The sequence below is a fragment of the Aulonocara stuartgranti genome (genome assembly GCF_965226115.1).
Source record: "Aulonocara stuartgranti genome assembly, chromosome: 13".
Taxonomy (NCBI): Eukaryota; Metazoa; Chordata; class Actinopteri; order Cichliformes; family Cichlidae; genus Aulonocara; species Aulonocara stuartgranti.
Window position 1 is genome coordinate 33064191 of NC_138949.1, and position 17783 is coordinate 33081973.

The 17783-nt window shown below is 41.5% G+C and overlaps 1 protein-coding gene across 1 annotated transcript; it reads right to left on the reverse strand.

Annotated features, from left to right (window-relative positions):
• Positions 1-340: 340 nt before the first annotated feature.
• Positions 341-7139, reverse strand: fgfbp3 (fibroblast growth factor binding protein 3). The gene is made up of 3 exons (XM_082556355.1): positions 7066-7139; positions 3581-3857; positions 341-1710 (listed from the first exon to the last, which is right to left on the reverse strand). Exons 2-3 carry the CDS (start codon positions 3850-3852, stop codon positions 1269-1271), a joined length of 714 nt encoding a protein of 237 aa, XP_082412481.1. The 5' UTR covers positions 3853-3857; positions 7066-7139; the 3' UTR covers positions 341-1268.
• Positions 7140-17783: the final 10644 nt, after the last annotated feature.

Genomic DNA, 17783 nt, shown 5'->3' on the forward strand with positions numbered 1-17783 from the left:
GAGAAGATCGCGAAACAGAAATTCTCCATTAAATCCAGCCTGTCCATTAATTACATTGAGCATGGTTGGGTCAACAGAGCAGTGGAGAGCATTGATCTTCAGCAAAGAACAAAGGCAGCACATTTATTTTTCTCCTGTGTCATGTTTAGCTCAAAAGTCAAGCTTTTTTAACTCTTATAACCAAAATATTGCACTGTGTGGTTTTTACTCGTGTAAATACCACAAAACTCCCAAACTGTTCTCCTTTAATGGCCAAGATGTCATCACAATATTATGATTATGTGTAAAGATATGGGGTGAATGCATGGACTACTGAATGTTAATCACATGATTAGAAAGGGAAATTTGAAGCACTTTATTGTCGAGTTGCAACATTGTTAACAGTCATTTAGAAAAAGTTACACAAAGTGTGTGTAAAAAATAAAAAAAAGTTTCACATCAAGAAAACAAGAAGTACTAAAATACACATGATTAAACTTAAAAATCACTATTCTCACTGTTGCCCACAGAATTATTACATTTATGTATTATCAGAAAATTTGGACATAAAATAACTTTTCAGTTTCTGAGTTCTAGAAAACACGTCTATGATGGCAAGACACACGTCCAAAATCTAAACGTACTCAAAAAGTGAAATCTAATACAAACTAATTGGTTTATTTTTTCCAAATAAAGAAACTTGATGCGAATTATGGGGTTTATACTGTTAGCCTCATGCTGATGAGAAGTTTTGTGTAAAGCCAACTGTAGCAGTGAGTCCTGCATTAACGAAACGTGAGCTGAACTGAAAACAAATATTAAAACACCTGGAAAGCCTGACACACCCACTGAAGGTTATTACAAAAAGTACCTTTACAGGTCGACTCTTTCCCATTTCAGATTAAATTAACAGTCTAATGATTTTCTAATAAATTAATCATGTTCAATGAACATTAACACCTTTAATTTTAATGGTTTTGCATAATTTATATTACCTGGTAGTAATTATTTCTCCAATGTAGCATAGCTAAGGAGATGCCATGGGGCTAATTGGTTAGAGGAAAAAAGTCAGACTCTATAAAAAGCTGATGTTATAAAAGTTTTTATGTCCAAATGTAACACCAGTTGTTTTTTTCTTTATTAAAGCAGCTCCATGTTGAAAATGAAATTAAAGAATATATATATTGTTATAAACGAGCTGCCTGATTCTTCCCATGAGACTAAGAACATGATTTCCAGTGTTTTCAGATTGTGAATTCGCACCATCATAAATCCAAAATAATTTCTCATCAGCCTTCAAAGAACTTGACAAAGAAGGAGCAGACCGATTGCCAGCCCTCGCTGCAGTAAGCCTGCACCGGCTCCATGTCACTCTGCATTCCCTCCTCATCCTCGGCCTCAGTCCTTTCCTCCCTCCTCTTCTTCTTCTCCTCTGCCTCCTCTTCCTTCTTCTTCCTTTTGTCCATCCTTCCTCCTCCTACACTCTTACCAGCTGGTTTCTTCTTCCCTCCTTCCTTCCCTCCCTTCTTGTCGTCTTCCCCGTTGCGCTGAGCGAGCTTCATGTGGGCCTCTCCGGGCGCCTTCTTGCAGGTTTTGGCCTTCAGGACTTTTTCCCCTTCGCAGGCATTCTGCCTTTTCTTCAGCTTTCCCACCAGCTGCTTCCAGTACTGGCTGGACTTCACCCCATAGGCCTGGCAGAGGTCTGGTTTACCAGCGTAACGACACCAATACCTGCAGGAGGAGCACAAAGGCCAAAGTCAAGAGAGCTCCACAAGCTTGGCATGGTTGGACACCATGTGCACAGACCGTTATACCCAGTGTGTCCGAATGGTTTGAATGGTATGAGTCTCATAAAGCACTCGTCTTCTCTCTCCGAGCTCTTCAGTGGTTTAAATGACATTTCTGTACTGCTTGAAGTCAGCATTATAAGTAATATTTGAATGAATAATTCAAACATTATTTACTAAGATTTATGGCAGGCAGCATGCTTCAAACTGTGCCACATTATGATGGTGGTGTGTGCACATGATGAGGCTCAGCGTCTCGCAGAGGCTTTAATCTGCAGGGTGGAGCATTTATATGGATACACCGTAATAACATGGGAATGGTTGGTGATATTAAAGTCCTGTTTGTGGCACATTAGTATATGTGAGGGGGCAAACTCCTCAAGATGGGTGGTGACCATGGTGGCCATTTAGAAGTCGGCCATCTTGGATACAACTTTTGTTTTTTTTCAATAGGGAGAGAGTCATGTGACACATCAAACTTATTGGTAATGTCACAAGAAAAACAATGGTGTGCTTGGTTTCAACGTAACTTTATTCTTTCATGAGTTATTTACAAGTTTCTGACCACTTATAAAATGTGTTCAATGTGCTGCCCATTGTGTTGGGCAGCACACTGGGCATGTTATTACGGTGTATACATATAAATGGCCCACCCTCTATATAACTGCACTTTTTGTATGTAATGCTGAATGCACTTCTGAATAGATCCTAATGGACTTTAATTGTCTTTGTACCTGTCAAGTTTAATCTAATCAAATTTATCATTAAAGCTGAAAAAGGAGGAGAAGAATCTGAGTACAGCCCATAAAGAAATCTGCAGGAAGCACAAAAGCATCCGTCTTTTCTCAGCAGTGCGCACACAGCGAGCTCTGAAACATCAGAATCGGTTATGGAGTAGTGATTTGTCTTTACGATACACTGGACTCAGGCAAACCTGGACTGTGTTACAATTATATCTGAATTTTACAACACAAGTTACTGACTGTAACTAATACCTGCAGCCTCACAAGCGAGCGAAAAGAGCACTGAGGGCATTTGCACATGTCAACTGATTTCTTTTAATGTAACCACATTTAAAAATAATGGTTGTGACTGAAGTTCTGTGTTAAAAGAATAAAACAACAATAAAATAAATATGAGTTTTCAAATGGATTTTAAAAATATCAATAACACTAACTTCATTTAGTCGGGATCTGTTGGTAAAAATCATGTTTTGTGTTCTTCATTCTACACATCAGGCAATATGGGACACTTCGTTGTAATAAGGCACCCTGAGCCTAATTCATACAGAGAACAACAGCTTCAGAGACCGCACACGTCCCTGATTGTCAACACAACACATGTGAGTACATATGGATTCGTCGTTGATCTGATCTGTCCTGCTCTTTCAGAAACACACTCGTCTGTTCGTGCACTACTCGCTGTCAGCTCATTTTTCACACTAATTTCCGCTGCTATCAGTAGACTTTGTTGGTCATTACTGAAATTAATTGTCTGCATTTTGGGATTTAAATTAACTGGAAGTTAGTGAATCACCTGCAGAGCTTTCCACTCCCACTTTAAAAGTGAGTGCAAAAACTTCTTTCCTTTTTCTACAGTCGTGTGTTCACATTGATACTCTGTACAAAGCCTTACCAGGAAAATAAGGTCTCACCTCATTTCCATAACAAAAGTGAAGCTTAAGAAATCAAGTCTATATCTATTAACATGAACTAACGAGGACTTTGTCTCTTTAAGTGGAAATAAACACTGAGTCGTCTGAAACAAGAGCAAAGCACCAGTATGAATGTTTAGTCAGAGGATTTATAATTCACCTTTGCAGGTCTCCTTGTGCTTCAATGCTGCAGTTCACCAGCAGGCTCACCAGACCTTCACCCGATGTCTGCCAAACACAGCGATGCCCCTCCTTGGTGGTCAGCTCTCCGGAGCCTGGCACGGAGCGATTTCTGGGTCTCTTGGCCGGTTGAGGTGATGGAGGAGGCTGACGGGGTTTGTCAGGCTTCTCCTGCCCTGGTTGGCGTTTGGCTTCAGTGAGGATGGGGACGAATAGGAGGAGGACGAGGACACAACATGGCAGGGCACTCATTGTGGCTGTTCAGGGAAGGGAAGAAAGGTTATGAAAGCTGTTAAGTATTTAGAAGCACTTTTAAGCTGGAATTAAATTCATGTTGGAGAAAACGGCAAAAATGGTAGCACCAGTTAATTTTAAGACAATCGAACTAAAGGTTACAGGAAAGAGATGATTACTAGACTTTGTGCCAGCTGGACAGCCATCATGTCATTGCAGCTTTATGTAATATTCTTGAGTGTAAGCTATGTGCTAGGTGACATAATCACAACCCTTATCAGCCAACTGGAGGAGGAAGAGGAGCACAGCTGATGGCTGAAGTCACAGCACAGTCACAGTTTGTGTAAATGTTAGAACCTCCAGTCTTTCTGGACACCAACTTTACATCCCTGAGCAGGAATTTTCATCTGTCCAGTCTGACATTTACTCAGTCGTGTCCCCGTGAACATGAAATAAAAGTGTGTCCTTATTTAAAATGGGAAAGAAATTATATTTGGGGATTGGAGGGATGGCCGACCATGGGACTGGTGGCATTCTTGCTAAACAATCTAGGTATTAAAAGCTTGTGAGTTGGACAGGAGAAAGATCAGGCTTTTGGGCTGAAAGGCAACAGTTGCCACTTCTTTTAAAGCTCTGGTTTCTTGGTTCCACTGAGCTTTGTGTGTCCAAAACACCTGTTTCTGACACCAAATAAAACTCCTGCTGCTATAACTTACTGATGAGACTTCCACAGAGCCATAAAAATCTGTGCTGTTGTGAAAAAAAGTTTGTATCCTTTAAAACAAACAAATAGATTTCCTTCATATTTTCCTGTGAGATGAGAATATTCAGTCATATTTTTAGACCTGAACAGGAAGTCGTTTGGTTTTCTTCATTTTTCATTGCTCAACAATGAGCCATCATCAGGAGAGTCCACAGTGTGTTGGAGAATCGCCATGATGTACCTCGATGACACGGAGTCGAGTATTTTTCAGTGAAGCTGAAGTTAATTTTGCAAATACAGACGTGTATTTGTCTGAATTTGTTTCCATTTGTCTGTGTAAAGACTTCACAATCTCTCTGACTGAAGCTTTGTTTGATGTGTGCTGTGAATACGTCTCAGCACAGCTGTAATCTGTAATAGTAAGCAGCACTATTCTTCATATTTCATAACCGTGTGCACAAAGGACAAGATGTCTGTAGTCTGTCTATGGCCTGAATCTAACCTGTTACATTTAGGTAAATAGTGTGTTGGACAGAGTCGAGAGTGTATTTGCCAGCATTTATGATCTGATGATAATTTAGCTTTTCGGAAAGTTTCACGCTAGCCTTTCCTTTAACTGTTAATCTTTGAAGTAAGGAAATAAAATTAAAACCAACAGTAAGTGCTTTTATTTGCTGCTTTAAGCTTGTCTACATGTGTAAACATTGAATGAGACTCGGGGGCTGTAAGCAGAGCCACTAAAGAAATAAAAGCTTCTTCTATCTTTACTTTCTGGTAACTTCTTGCATCAACCCATAAAATGTATCTATCAAAGGACAAAAACAGATTTGTTTACAACTTTAAAATGAATTTTTGAATAGAAAGCACAATAAAAGTTTAATGACTGGTGCAACAGAACTGGGTCAGTGCACACTTCATCAGCACAGGAAGTTAGCATCGCAGCATATACAAAACTACGGATTCTACTCCAGAACATGTAAAACAGTTTAAGAGAGTTTCTCATCAGAACCCAAAGCACCAAGAAGTGCCAAAGAGCATCCGGACACATGAGTGTTAAGTGTTAACAAATGGACAATGGGCACTCAGCGGGGGGGTGAGTCTGTCGTTGGCTTATTGAAAATCAGCCAAGCGTCAGAAACACTCCACCAAGAGGAGTCCAGCCCGGACGTGGTGCTGTCAGTGAGCACTGGGGAGGCTTTCAGGACCCACCAGTACTTCCACATTTACTTATCCTCCAGAAAAAATCCTTTATTCAAACTGAATGGACTGTTTGTTATTTTTGACGCATCTTTTCTTGCATTTTATTGTGAAAATTAAGCTTCAAAGTTTTTAAATAGACTCTGTTTTCAGTTTAGCTGCTACAAGCTTGATTAATCATGTTTCACAATTACTCTTCTGTAAACACAATCTAGATTATTAGAGGAATTACTCGCGTACATCAGGTCAGTGCAATAAAACAGGCTGTAGCACTGTGTGGTAATGATGCTTTTATATGACCAGAATGAGAGCCATTAATAATATTCATGTGTTGGAAATGGAAAATTAAATCAGCAGAGCATCAGGCTCCCGGGCCTCACGGCCGCTGTGATTTCCAGTGAGCCGATGCGTGAATTACAAGTGATGTGTGTGAGCGTGCACTCTCACACATGCTCAGTCACATCGCTCGCCAGATACAGTCAAAACACAAAGGTCGCCAAATTCTACCAGCAAGGTACAAATTAGTGTGTGATTACTGACGGCGAGGTCCACATACAAAAAATAACTCAAGAAACACGTCAAGAAAATCTGACGCAGAGCCAGATTTTACCAGATGGACGTGAGTTTGACTCCATTTCAGTGCACAAACAAATAAAATTAGTAAACACTGTAGTTCAAGAAAAGATCCTAACCCGTCTCCCAGCTTCTAAAGTTCAGCATCACTTTTACTTTCTGCTGTTTGATTATTCAAAGACAAGCTGCTGCCAAAAATCCTCCCTTAAAGCCTCAGAAATAGAAAAACAATCATTCTTGATGATCCAAAATCCCACAGTCCACGTTCCTGTGGATCAACACCAAAGAGTCTAAAGTGACATTTCTGAATTGAACAAAGAGTTTCAGGATGCACAGCATTAGAACGGAGCAACGATTGTATGGTATTGTTTGGCTTTGAAAAACCTGGAGGAAAATAATAAAAGCATTTTTTCATAATCAAGACTTTGTGTATGGCTACACTTCATGCAGTTGTATGTTGACATGGCGCTCCCATATTTGTCTCCCTCACTTCCCTTTTTTTAACATCTTCAGGAACAAAAATGACACCAAACATCTGTTTTCACAGTAAGCGTCACGTTTCTGGAGATAAAAACAAAGTAAAATAATCCCCCCCCCAACCACCCCTCCCCTCCCTTTGCACCCTCATCAATAAGTCATGACAAAAAACAAAAAAAGACCTTTCTTTGTTGTGTCTAATATTTTCTCAGACTGTTTGAGGAAGCAGTGGAGATGAAGAGAAGGTTAGCTGTTGATGAGTGGAGGCCCGGTGCTCTTACCATGTGACGCTCTTCGGCTCCGAGTCGCTCTGAGACTGAGGGGGCCACAAACACTCGGATAAAAGAGGGGAGAAGAGGAGGATAAAGGAGGAGGAGGGAGGGAGGGAGGTGGGGTGGTTTGGGGGGGGGGAGACTGCTATACCAAGAAGTCTAAAAAACAAGGACACCTCCCACATTCTCCCCCCAAAATACATGTGTGAAAGCAGCACAATGGACACACTTGCCAAGGTCCCTCGCTCTGTGCCACGCTGACGACATTTTGAGGGTTTGGATGCATCGCTGTCATTCAGCTCGGGGAGAAAACGCCGCTTTGTTCCTAACTGGAGAGTTTTCTGTTGTAAGGTGCTTTACAAATTCATCCACTGCACAGTCCTCTCACATTTAACTCTAGGACTAGCTGTTATTGTTTAATGAATCTGTTAATTATCACGTATTAACATTTCTTACTGACACTGTGTGAATGTTTGTGGGATTACTTAAAAAACGAGCTCTGTCCTGACTTACTTTGGCCTTTTGTAGCCTGCAGAGAGTCGTCGATGTTTTGGGTGTGATGGAAATGAATGTGTGGCACAGCTGACTGTGTCACAGAAACATCAAGTTTGGGGTTTGTTTGAATAGAGCGTAACAGCTGAGACTGTGATAATCACTGATAAGAGACGTACATCTTTTATATACAGCTCATGTAATTACACTTCTTCGCAGTTTTCCAGCATCTCTTTGGTGTTTTTAAACCTTAACCCCAACAAACTGACTCCGTGTGCTGCCCACACACAGGGACACAGTCACTTCAGTTCAATTCAGTTTTATTTACAGAGCACCAAATCACAACAGTCGCCTCAAAGCGCTTTATATTGTAATATAGACCCTACAATAATACATACAGAGAAAAACCCAACAATCATGTGACCCCCTATGAGCAAGCACTTTGGCGACAGTGGGAAGGAAAAACTCCCTTTTAACAGGAAGAAACCTCCGGCAGAACCAGGCTCAGGGAGGGGCGGGGCCATCTGCTGTGATTGGTTGGGGTGAGAGAAGAGCTCACCCCAGAGTCAGACAGTGGGAAGGAAAAACTCCCTTTTAACAGGAAGAAATCTGGGAAAACCCGACGGATCTTTTACAATTCAACCCTGATCAGTGCTTTAGCTTTCTTTAGTCTCTAACCTGTAACAGAAACATGTTTTGGTGCTGCTGGGATTTTCTTTCAGGACGTTACAGAGCAAACAGTGTGTGAACGGTCTGCGAGCAGTTATAAATGCCTCGAGTTCAGCCAGAGCCCTTATGGGGTGCTGGACCACAGTTTGGGACCCACTCGCCAAAGCAGGGCAAGACAAATTTATTAGTACAGAAGTTTTTTGTCACAAGGAAAGTGCTTCACATAATAAAGACATAATGGCATGAATAAAAGATTTAAAGTGCACACAGGGTACCAAGAAAATAATCCAATATAAAAAGCTGTTTTAGAGCTGTTAGCTTCAGTCATCAACATTGCTTTACCAGGTGACGACTGAACGGTTCATTACTTATTAGAGTGTAAAAAGAATCAAGGAAAGAAAACATAATAAAGCTGCTCATCATCTGCTCTACTCGCAATGCCACGATTAAAACTTTCAGGATATTCTGTGTTTATTTTTCCCGCCGAGCCCTCTGAATGATGACATGTTGCTTATTGCAATAAAAGCTTGTATAAGCAAAATAATACATAACAGTTCATCCTTACTTACTCATTTCTTATTCATACTGAATCTTGAAAGAGAAAGTATTACAGCATCACTACACCCTTATTCCAAGCTAAAACATCTGCCTGGAATAAAACTTCGTATGTGGAAACAAATATTTTGTTCCTTCTGAAGCTGGTTGTGACTTTAACCGATGCACATCCAGAAATCCGTGCAACACAGACCAGCAGTGATTTTAAAAGAGGAGAGTAAACAAAGAATGCAGCGGTGACTGGTTTGAAGCTAAACTGCATGCATCTGCAGAATGATCTATAATGCATGCAAACTCAGAGTCATTTATTTCGTTTTCTGCCGGCCTGAGTCTGTCTCTCCTCCCCTCTGTCACTGTATTCATAACGCGAATTCAGCCCTCGGCGAGATGAATGAGGAGAATCTTCTCTCCTCTCCAGGACAAAGGCTCGTGCAGGAATCTGGGTCACAGCTTAACCCCCTGCTGGCACTCTTGTCATCACTGCCCAGCTCCTTCTCATTCAGCACAGGGGTTGGTGGAGCTCTGAGTGCGCCTCTCTCTTCACCCCTGCGAGCGCTGCCAAAAATCCTCTTGGCCAAAGAAGGACACTCTGAAAAACAAGTCGACCGTGCCATGACTACGCCGTTCCGCCCGGTCTGGGCCAATCAAGAACAAATTTGTCACCTTGTTTTCGGTTATAAGTGCTCCTCGAGCCGAGCGGCGTCGCTCTGATCTGCATTGTTTACTCGAGTTTTAACAGAAGCAGCTCAGTGTGTCAGCGTTTGTGTGCAGTGAGGATGAATAATTTATAGAGGGATGATCCATCTTCCTGCGTTATTTTTAGGGCTTTGTTTGTCAGCCAGAGACTTTTTAATATATATTTTCAATAAAATAAGGCCAAATAGAAACCGTAGTCTGCACTCTGTAAAACTACTACTGTGTTCAAATATTTGATTAAAAGGAAATGCGATTTGTTTCATTTTCTTAGCAAACCTTTAGACAGAAACATTCTGGCATATTTTGACTTTGTCAGGTTGTTCTGGTCAGTGTGTTAATTGCTAACATTTACATTCACAGTGCTCTCTCTCCTTTTAGCTTTGATTTGTCTTATATATAATTCTTCAGCTTAGCCACCCATTATCCACTCATCTCAAAATAAGTTCTGTATCTAACCTCACTAACAAAGTTGCCCAGTCTGTGGTCAAATACATGAGTCCAAGCAAAAACACCCTCAGCTGACAGCGTGATCACAAAGGCAAAGGAAAGTCTAAGCAAGGCATAAAAACTGACGGCAGATGACACAAGAGGCAAATCCACATTTAAACAAGTTAAACTAACTTTGCAGAAAAACTCACTTCCCTTTGCACTGTGAAAACTCGTCAGCTGGGATTTCTCCAGCAATCAGAAATGGAAGACGAGCTTCTTGATGTCATTGGAAGGCAGCTGAAGATGCATTGCTCAACTTTACTCATGGATAGAGAAAGAGAGAACAAAGGAAGGGCCTGGAGGAAGGTTAGTGATATTTTAAGACTTCACAGTAAGTTGTGAAAATATATTAATATAACTTCAGCAGACCCAGGAGCTTAATCTCTTCCTGGTCTTCTTGTTGGCTGTTGGGAGTGAATGATTGTCAGTTTCCAGTGCAGAAGCAAGCAGCCACATGTCACATGGCCTTTTGCTGCAAGTCTTCCACTTTCCTGTCTGTCTTCACTGCTCTGCTATCCAATAAAGGCAAAATGCCCTCAAATAATCTTTAAAGCATAACAAGCAAAAAAGCATAATTCTAAACTGCAGACTGTGCAGACACGCTGTCACTGTGGAGCATCATAAGTCTGACATGTGATTCAGCAGACACACAGTCTCGGTGTTGGGAGGTTAGAGAGTTGGCAGTGGTATAAGTTATACGTTCATTTTCACCAGCACGAACAGTTTCGTGCAGATGGAAATGAGCTCATAGCTAAATGTGGTACAATGCCATTATGTATTTTATGCACTGAGCCTTCTTCAGTTTGACACAGTTTGACCTCCTGCACCACAGCCGATATTTAAACATGTATTAGCAATGAAGTAACATATTTATTTATTAGGATTTGATCTTTATAAAGACTTCATTCATTCAGCATTAACATGTTTCTAGCACTTCTACTTCCTGGAGGAAGTATCTGTGTCTTCTGCATATACAGTTCAGCTGTCTTCACCAGCCAGTGTCTGACTGTGTCTCCTGTGTGTGTTCAGCAGGCCTCGTGCAGCCCAGAGGACAACAACCAGAACAGAAACTTCAAACACTTAAAATAAAGGATTGTTAGAGCTGCTTTAAATATGCATCACAGGGGAGGGCGAGGGACACAGGAGGTCAGAGAGAAAGTCAGACCTTGGTAAAGTACAGCGACGGGCACCGGTCTGTTCTGTTGTGTCCTGCACATGATGAAGTGCCAGGAGCTGAGAGCCCCTCTGTGTTATCCACATTTATTATGCATGTGCTGCTGGGACTCTGCTGCCTCCTACTGGTCGTTTCTGGAAACTAACAAAGAATTGAGAGCTGGTCATTGGTTACTATAAAACATGTCAGAACATAGTAACACAGCAGTCATTCATGTTCTGCATGAAATCACTCCGATACACATTTTTATGCTGTAATAAAAGTTTTTCAAGTACTTACATGGAACCTCTGCTGGAACAGTAGGAATATTCCTAAAGCTTCCTATAAACATGCTTTTATTCCTGCTGGCAGTAAGCACATTTCTGACTCACTATGCTGCACAAGCCTCGATTAAAACACCTGTTGCCTATTTTAACCTCTTCTCTCTGACCAGTTTTCAGTCTCCAGTTAAGTAAGTGTGTGTGTGTGTGTGTGTGTGTGTGTGTGTGTGTGTGTGTGTGTGTGTGTGTGTGTGTGTGTGTGTGTACCGATGATGACTTTGAGTCCTTGACTGCAAACAGAGGCGTCCACTTTCTTGTTTTGAGCAGTTGTTGAGAGACAGCCGCAATCAGCGCTCCACCATCATCGTCACCTCCTCTGCTGTGATTACTGCCGTGATTATGACACCAAACACTGACCTTCAGACTGTGTGTGTGTGTGGCTGAGGAACGTGAAAGAGATGAGAGTGAAGAAGAGCCGACTCTCATTGAAAACCCATTTGAGAGAGCTGCTGGCATGTTTAAACTGCTAATGATGTGAAGGATGAGCTCGGCTGAATTCGTTTAGACTCCCTGTCCTGTCTTTTTATTTGCACATTAACACATTTTGTATATGAATCATGCAGAAAGCAGCGACTGCACAGTCCAATCAACTTGACGTGTGGTTCATTATCCAGGGAAAATTTGTTTTCCCAGCTCAAAAAATTAAAGTTCTTCATTCACCAAATGTCAACATGATCTGAAGTTTCTGTGAGCAGTGTTGGGCAAGTTGCTTTGAAAAAGTAATTAATTACAGTTACTAGTTACTTCTTCAAAAAAGTAACTGAGTTAGTAATTGAGTTACAAGATTCTAAAAGTAATTAATTACTTACTTTAAAAAAAATGTTTAACCCTCTGGGGTCCAGGGTATAATTGGCCATTTTTAACTACTTTTGATGTTTCCTCTACATTTCACCTTTAAAAACTATTTATTTGCCTTGTTTGGTCTCATCATTTTCAGCACAACCTCACGTGTCTGAATTTACAGTTATGTTTTCATTTTGACACACTGTATTAACACAATTGATCTAAAATCAGACAAAAAACATCGTAGAAAAAGTTATATTTTTACTGTAACAACCACAAACATGTTTAATGAATCATATTTCATAACTTTAAATGCAAATATAAATGGTCAATTTTAAAATCATATGCACAAGTTTTGCAAACAACAAATTTATTTGCATCCATTTACCTTTTATCCCTTTTGTTTAATAATCATTTCAAACTATTTACAGAACAATCAGCTGTTTGCATTCAATAAGATGCCACAAATTATTTGTGCCACTCCAAAAAAATAATTTCTGTCCACTATAAAGGAGAACATCGCAGCCTGATACCTGCAGGTCTGACAGCAGCAGGTGTATCACTCCACACCACAACACTACACACTAACTACACAAGACGACACATGAACTACACACTCCAAACACGCTAAACGTCACAAATCTCTCACATCTCAACACTTGCTCTCTCTCTCTCCCTCTCTCGCCGTCACTCCTAAATCTTCCGCCTCTTCCTAAACAACCAAATGTCATGTTGCCATATCATTTTTGATTGGTCGACATGGTGCATTTTTCCACCAACATGAAAGGGCAGTTTTTTTTGGAGGGGGGGGCATAAGCAGAGAGGTCTCGCTGCGCTGTCCTTAGACAGTAAACGTGACGAAACTATTGAGGAAAAAACGCCGCGTATATATTGTTTATTATGACTCTGGTTTTACCGGCCTATCAACACAGTTTATAAACTGGTATATGTCAGCTTGTTGCTTTGTCTTTAAGTGGTCGTGTGATTGGCTTACCACGACTGCTTTATTCTTCCTCAGTCAAACAGCAGCACTCGTGCGATTGTTTTGCTCCCTTAGCTCGCTAGTTCTTGTTAGTAACGGTAACGGCGTTGTAACGTTAGAAATAGTAATTAGATTACTCGTTACTGAAAAAAGTAACGCTGTTATTCCCATCACTGTCCGTGAGTTTGTGCAACCCTGATGATCTTGAGGGAAACTGATCTTTTTTTCCATTAACCTGAGCAATCTAATCAGACTGGTTTTCATTCACCAGGCAGTAATGTTACACTGCAGCGCACATACTGAGACAAATTCATTCTGCTGCTGTCACCTCGGGGTGTGACTACATCAGAGCCCACGGGTTTTCAGCTGCAGGAGACGGCAGCGATCCGGAGGGAGAGCGTGAAATAGAAATCATTCCTTCTTGGTTCATTTTCAGCACTACAGACATTTCTTTTCTTCTTTTTTTAAGTCTCTGAATGAGTGTCTTGATACATGCTCAGTCATCCTGGTAAGTAAATCTCCAAAAGTTGATTCTGTTCATCTGGACGTAGCGTTCATGTGTCTTGATACATGCCTGTTCAATATCTACAGCAGGGGTGTCAAACTCGAGGCCTCGAGGGCCGGTGTCCTGCAGGTTTTTTATTAATCACCCCGGGTCAACACACCTGAATCACATGATTAGCTCCAGGCCTCTGGAGAGCTTCAGGACATGTTGAGGAGGTGGTTTAGTCATTTGAATCAGCTGTGTTGGATCAAGGACACGTCTGAAACCTGCAGGACACCGGCCCTCGAGGCCTGGAGTTCCCCACCCCTGATTTACAGCTTACTTTTTACAGGGACGATTTATAAAATGCTGTCAGCTGAGTATAAAAACTTCAGAGTGTACAAGTCAGAGCTCGCAATTCAGTCATTAACTTCCACAGCTTCACAAGCTCTCAAGCACGCACTGCTAGCTGTCAAGCTGCTGGCTCTTTGTTGAGTGCAGAGGAGCCGAGGACAGGAGGCGTTTGTGCACAGCAATGACCTGCACAGAGCATCAGCCATGAGTAACAAAGACCAGCGTGCGTGGTGCTTGTTGCAGTTCTGTGTCTGAGTCTAAAAGAGGATTGTGTACTTCAAAGTATTAGAAAGCTAAGGGCTGTTTTTCAACGTCTCATGCAGCCAGTGGGCTAGAGTCAGCTAGGAGCACCATGCTTTCACTGTTTTATGTGTATTAGTGAATACTGCAGGGGAATATGTTTGAAATGTGCAAGTTGTTAAGTGGAACCTTTATAAAGCCACTGAATGAACTGCTGCATTGTGTGGACGCATTAATATTTTTATACCTGATTCTAGTTTGCTGCTAAATCTCTTTCACACTGTTGGAATTGCAGCTACTCGAAAGCAAACACACACCAAGAAATCATTACAATGAGTTTCACTTTGATCTGCCAACATGCAGGGCGGTTTAAAGCTCTAATGTGGAGCCGTCACCGTAGAAAGCAACAGCAGCACTGAGAGCTCACTCAGCCGGAAAACAATTCACTGCAATTACAATGTTTACTGCTCTTCATGGCAGCAGGTGGACCTATCAGGGACCTCCGTCTGTGACCCAGCATCTTTGTGTTATTTTATATTTTCTTTGCTTATTACACATTGAAATAATGTTAAGTTCTTCTTATTATTAGTTTGTCTTAGTTGAGTTTCAGTCTAGTTAATGTTTCTCCTGATCTCCTGAGTCGTTTCCTGTCCTCTGTGCAGACACGTTGTCGAGCTTGTGTTGTCTTGTCCACATTCTGTTATGTTTCCTGTTTTACTTTGAAGGATCTGGGGCCTGTTCTTCGTACGTCGCTTACTACATCCAAGATCAAATGACACATCCAAGACCAAACCATCGCGCTAACCGTGAGCTCGCTAATCCGGTTCCCCGAACACACCTGCTGTTGACGATTAGTACAGCTGGACGCAGTAATGTGACATCACTGGGTGTCGTAAAAGGGGCTACGCATCGATAGTAGAAACATTGATCGGCAACCCGCTGATTGATCGGCGAAAATGTCGAAGGAGCGCGCTCGGTATTTTCCGGCAGCAGAGCAAGAACTCATGAGTGAGGGATTTCAGGAGTTTCAGAGTTTAATTAAAACGCAAGGGAACACTGCAAAGGCTGCAAAAGCAAGGAGAGAGGGCTGGCAGAAAGTTGCTGACAAATCAAACTCGTAGGTAATTTAATAATAATAATAATAATGGATTGGGTTTATATAGCGCTTTCCAAGGCACCCAAAGCGCTGTACGATACCACTATTCATTCACTCCCACATTCACACACTGGTGGAGGCAGCTACGGTTGTAGCCAGGCTGCCATATCGCGCCATCGGCCCCTCTGGCCAACACCAGTAGGCGGTAGGGTAGATCTATCATATGACACTATATTGTCCAATATCATATGGCATTATATTATATTATAATATGTTATATTATATCCCCTTTCACATTAGAGCCACAACAGGACCCACAAGAACATGGGAACAAGTAAAAGTGGAATACAGGAGTATTCTACAGAATGGTAATATTTATCTCTTAGATTGCTTTTCGTCTCTTGGCAAGGTAATACTGGCCTGTAATACTCTGTTAGTTTGTTCATAACAGCAACCAAGAAAAGGGCAGAGGAAAAAAAGACAGGTGGTGGTCCTGCACCCCCTCGTCAACAAGTTGGTTAAGTAAATAATACCCTCACGGGAATATCGATATCTCTCAATGAGCACACTGTCGCGCTGAGCTAAAGGATCCTGTCTGTCCCGCAATATACGCTGAATTCTGAGGACTCTCCTTATCAATCTTGCACCTTCCGCAATGGGTTGGTCGCGTATACGGACAGGACATGGCTGCGACAGGCTTCCCAAATCCACCTTCGCTTTTATAGCCGTGGTCTCTCATCTTGATTACACGAAGTAATTTACAATTGCTACTCTGAAATATGAATTACATCTGTAATAATCACATACATGTAATAGAATGTTAATAGTACATTTCCCTTTTTTAGGAAATGACCTGTATGTATCTGTGTGAAATCAATAAATGGATCAGGTGCTGCATTGTCTTTAGTTACATTGATGTTATTTATTTATGGTGAAACAGTGGTGGAATATCGCTGTTGCTTTCGTATAAATGAAGCGGACATACCTGCGTGGCCGCGATCTAATCCTGTTTACATAAAGTAAACCTGCTCCCCAGCAGGTTTACGCTTACGGCTCTGTTGCTATGACAGCAAGTCCCGGATGAGCTTCGGGGAACCGAACGATCCAGGATCACGCGAAATCGTCAACAATCTAATCCAGCTAACTTACTTAGCGAGGTACGAAGAACAGGCCCCTGGTGTTCCATGTTCAGTGTGTTTAGTTTTATGTTTTATGTCCCCTGCTGTTCAGGTTCGTTTCTCCAGGTGTTCTCACTTCCCTCATTACCCTCCTGTGCATTTAAGTCCTGTCTTCCTCTCTCCAGTGTCGTGTACTTCAAGTCACAGGATTATTTTCAAGCTTCATTTCAGGGTCATGGTTCTCATCATAGTTTTTTCATGCACCTGTTCCGATTCCTGTTTGATCCCCTGTCATAGTTCTCATGCTAGTGTTAGCTTATCCCAGTTTAGGTTTTAGTTTAGTTTGTTTTTTGCCAACAGCCTAAATAAACTGATGGCTTTTTGTTACACTTTGTTTCCTTTCCCCCTCGTCTGCACTCAGGTCCACACCATACGGCGTCTGAGGCGGCTGTAGAGTAGAAAAATATCTGTGCCATTTAACCCATCAGTGTACACACAGAGCTCTGCACCATCACAAGCAGGTTTCATGGAGCTCGTTGTTCTTTATTCTTCTTTTCAAATCTAAAATAAAACATGAGTGTTGCATTCATCTCTGTTCAGGTGTCGCTGGATGTCATTCAGGGTTTTGCAGGAACTATTTGTTGCCCACAGATGGCTGTGAATCAGGTTCCTTAATTAATAAATCCCTGCAGCCTCACAACGCAAGTGTGTTGCACACACATAACGTTAAAGTTTATTACAACATGGATTAATCAGAATCTGGTGAATGATGGTTTCTGTAGATTTTAGCTTTTTTGGTTCTTCTAACGCCCCCTGGAGATATTTCCCCTCAGTTGCCTTTCGTTGATCTGGATTCTTGTCCTGTTTCTGGATAAAAGCTTGTGTATGTAACCTGCAGGTTAGCAGGTGGCTCACTTCCAGATCAAGTTTGGTTTTTTAATTTAATTTGCATTCGTCTTGGTAGATTGAAATTAACCGGCTGTGTTTGTGATCTTAAATGAGCTCATTGTTAGAAGATCAGCTGGAGAACCTTCCACTCCAATCAGCACAGGTTTCTGATTGCAGTCTAATGTAATTTGCAATCCTTTAGTAAACGTGGCTCTATGAGGCCTAGAAGATGGGAACAGTGAGCTAATTCCTGCTAAAAAGGTGTTCAGATTGAATTAAAAAAGGTCATTCTGATGTGAACAGCAGAATTTAATGAAGTAATGAGATGAAAGGTTTTGTAAGTAGCCAAATGAAGGTTGAAGGTGAACCCTCGCAGTCGAACAGAGC

Excerpts from the sequence above, each read along its gene's own strand:
- fgfbp3 (XM_082556355.1), bottom strand. The coding sequence starts at position 3,852 with ATGAGTGCCCTGCCATGTTGTGTCCTCGTCCTCCTCCTATTCGTCCCC. Across the intron at positions 1,711-3,580 it reads GCACAAGGAGACCTGCAAAG|GTATTGGTGTCGTTACGCTG; the intron begins GTGAATTATAAA and ends CTCCTCCTGCAG.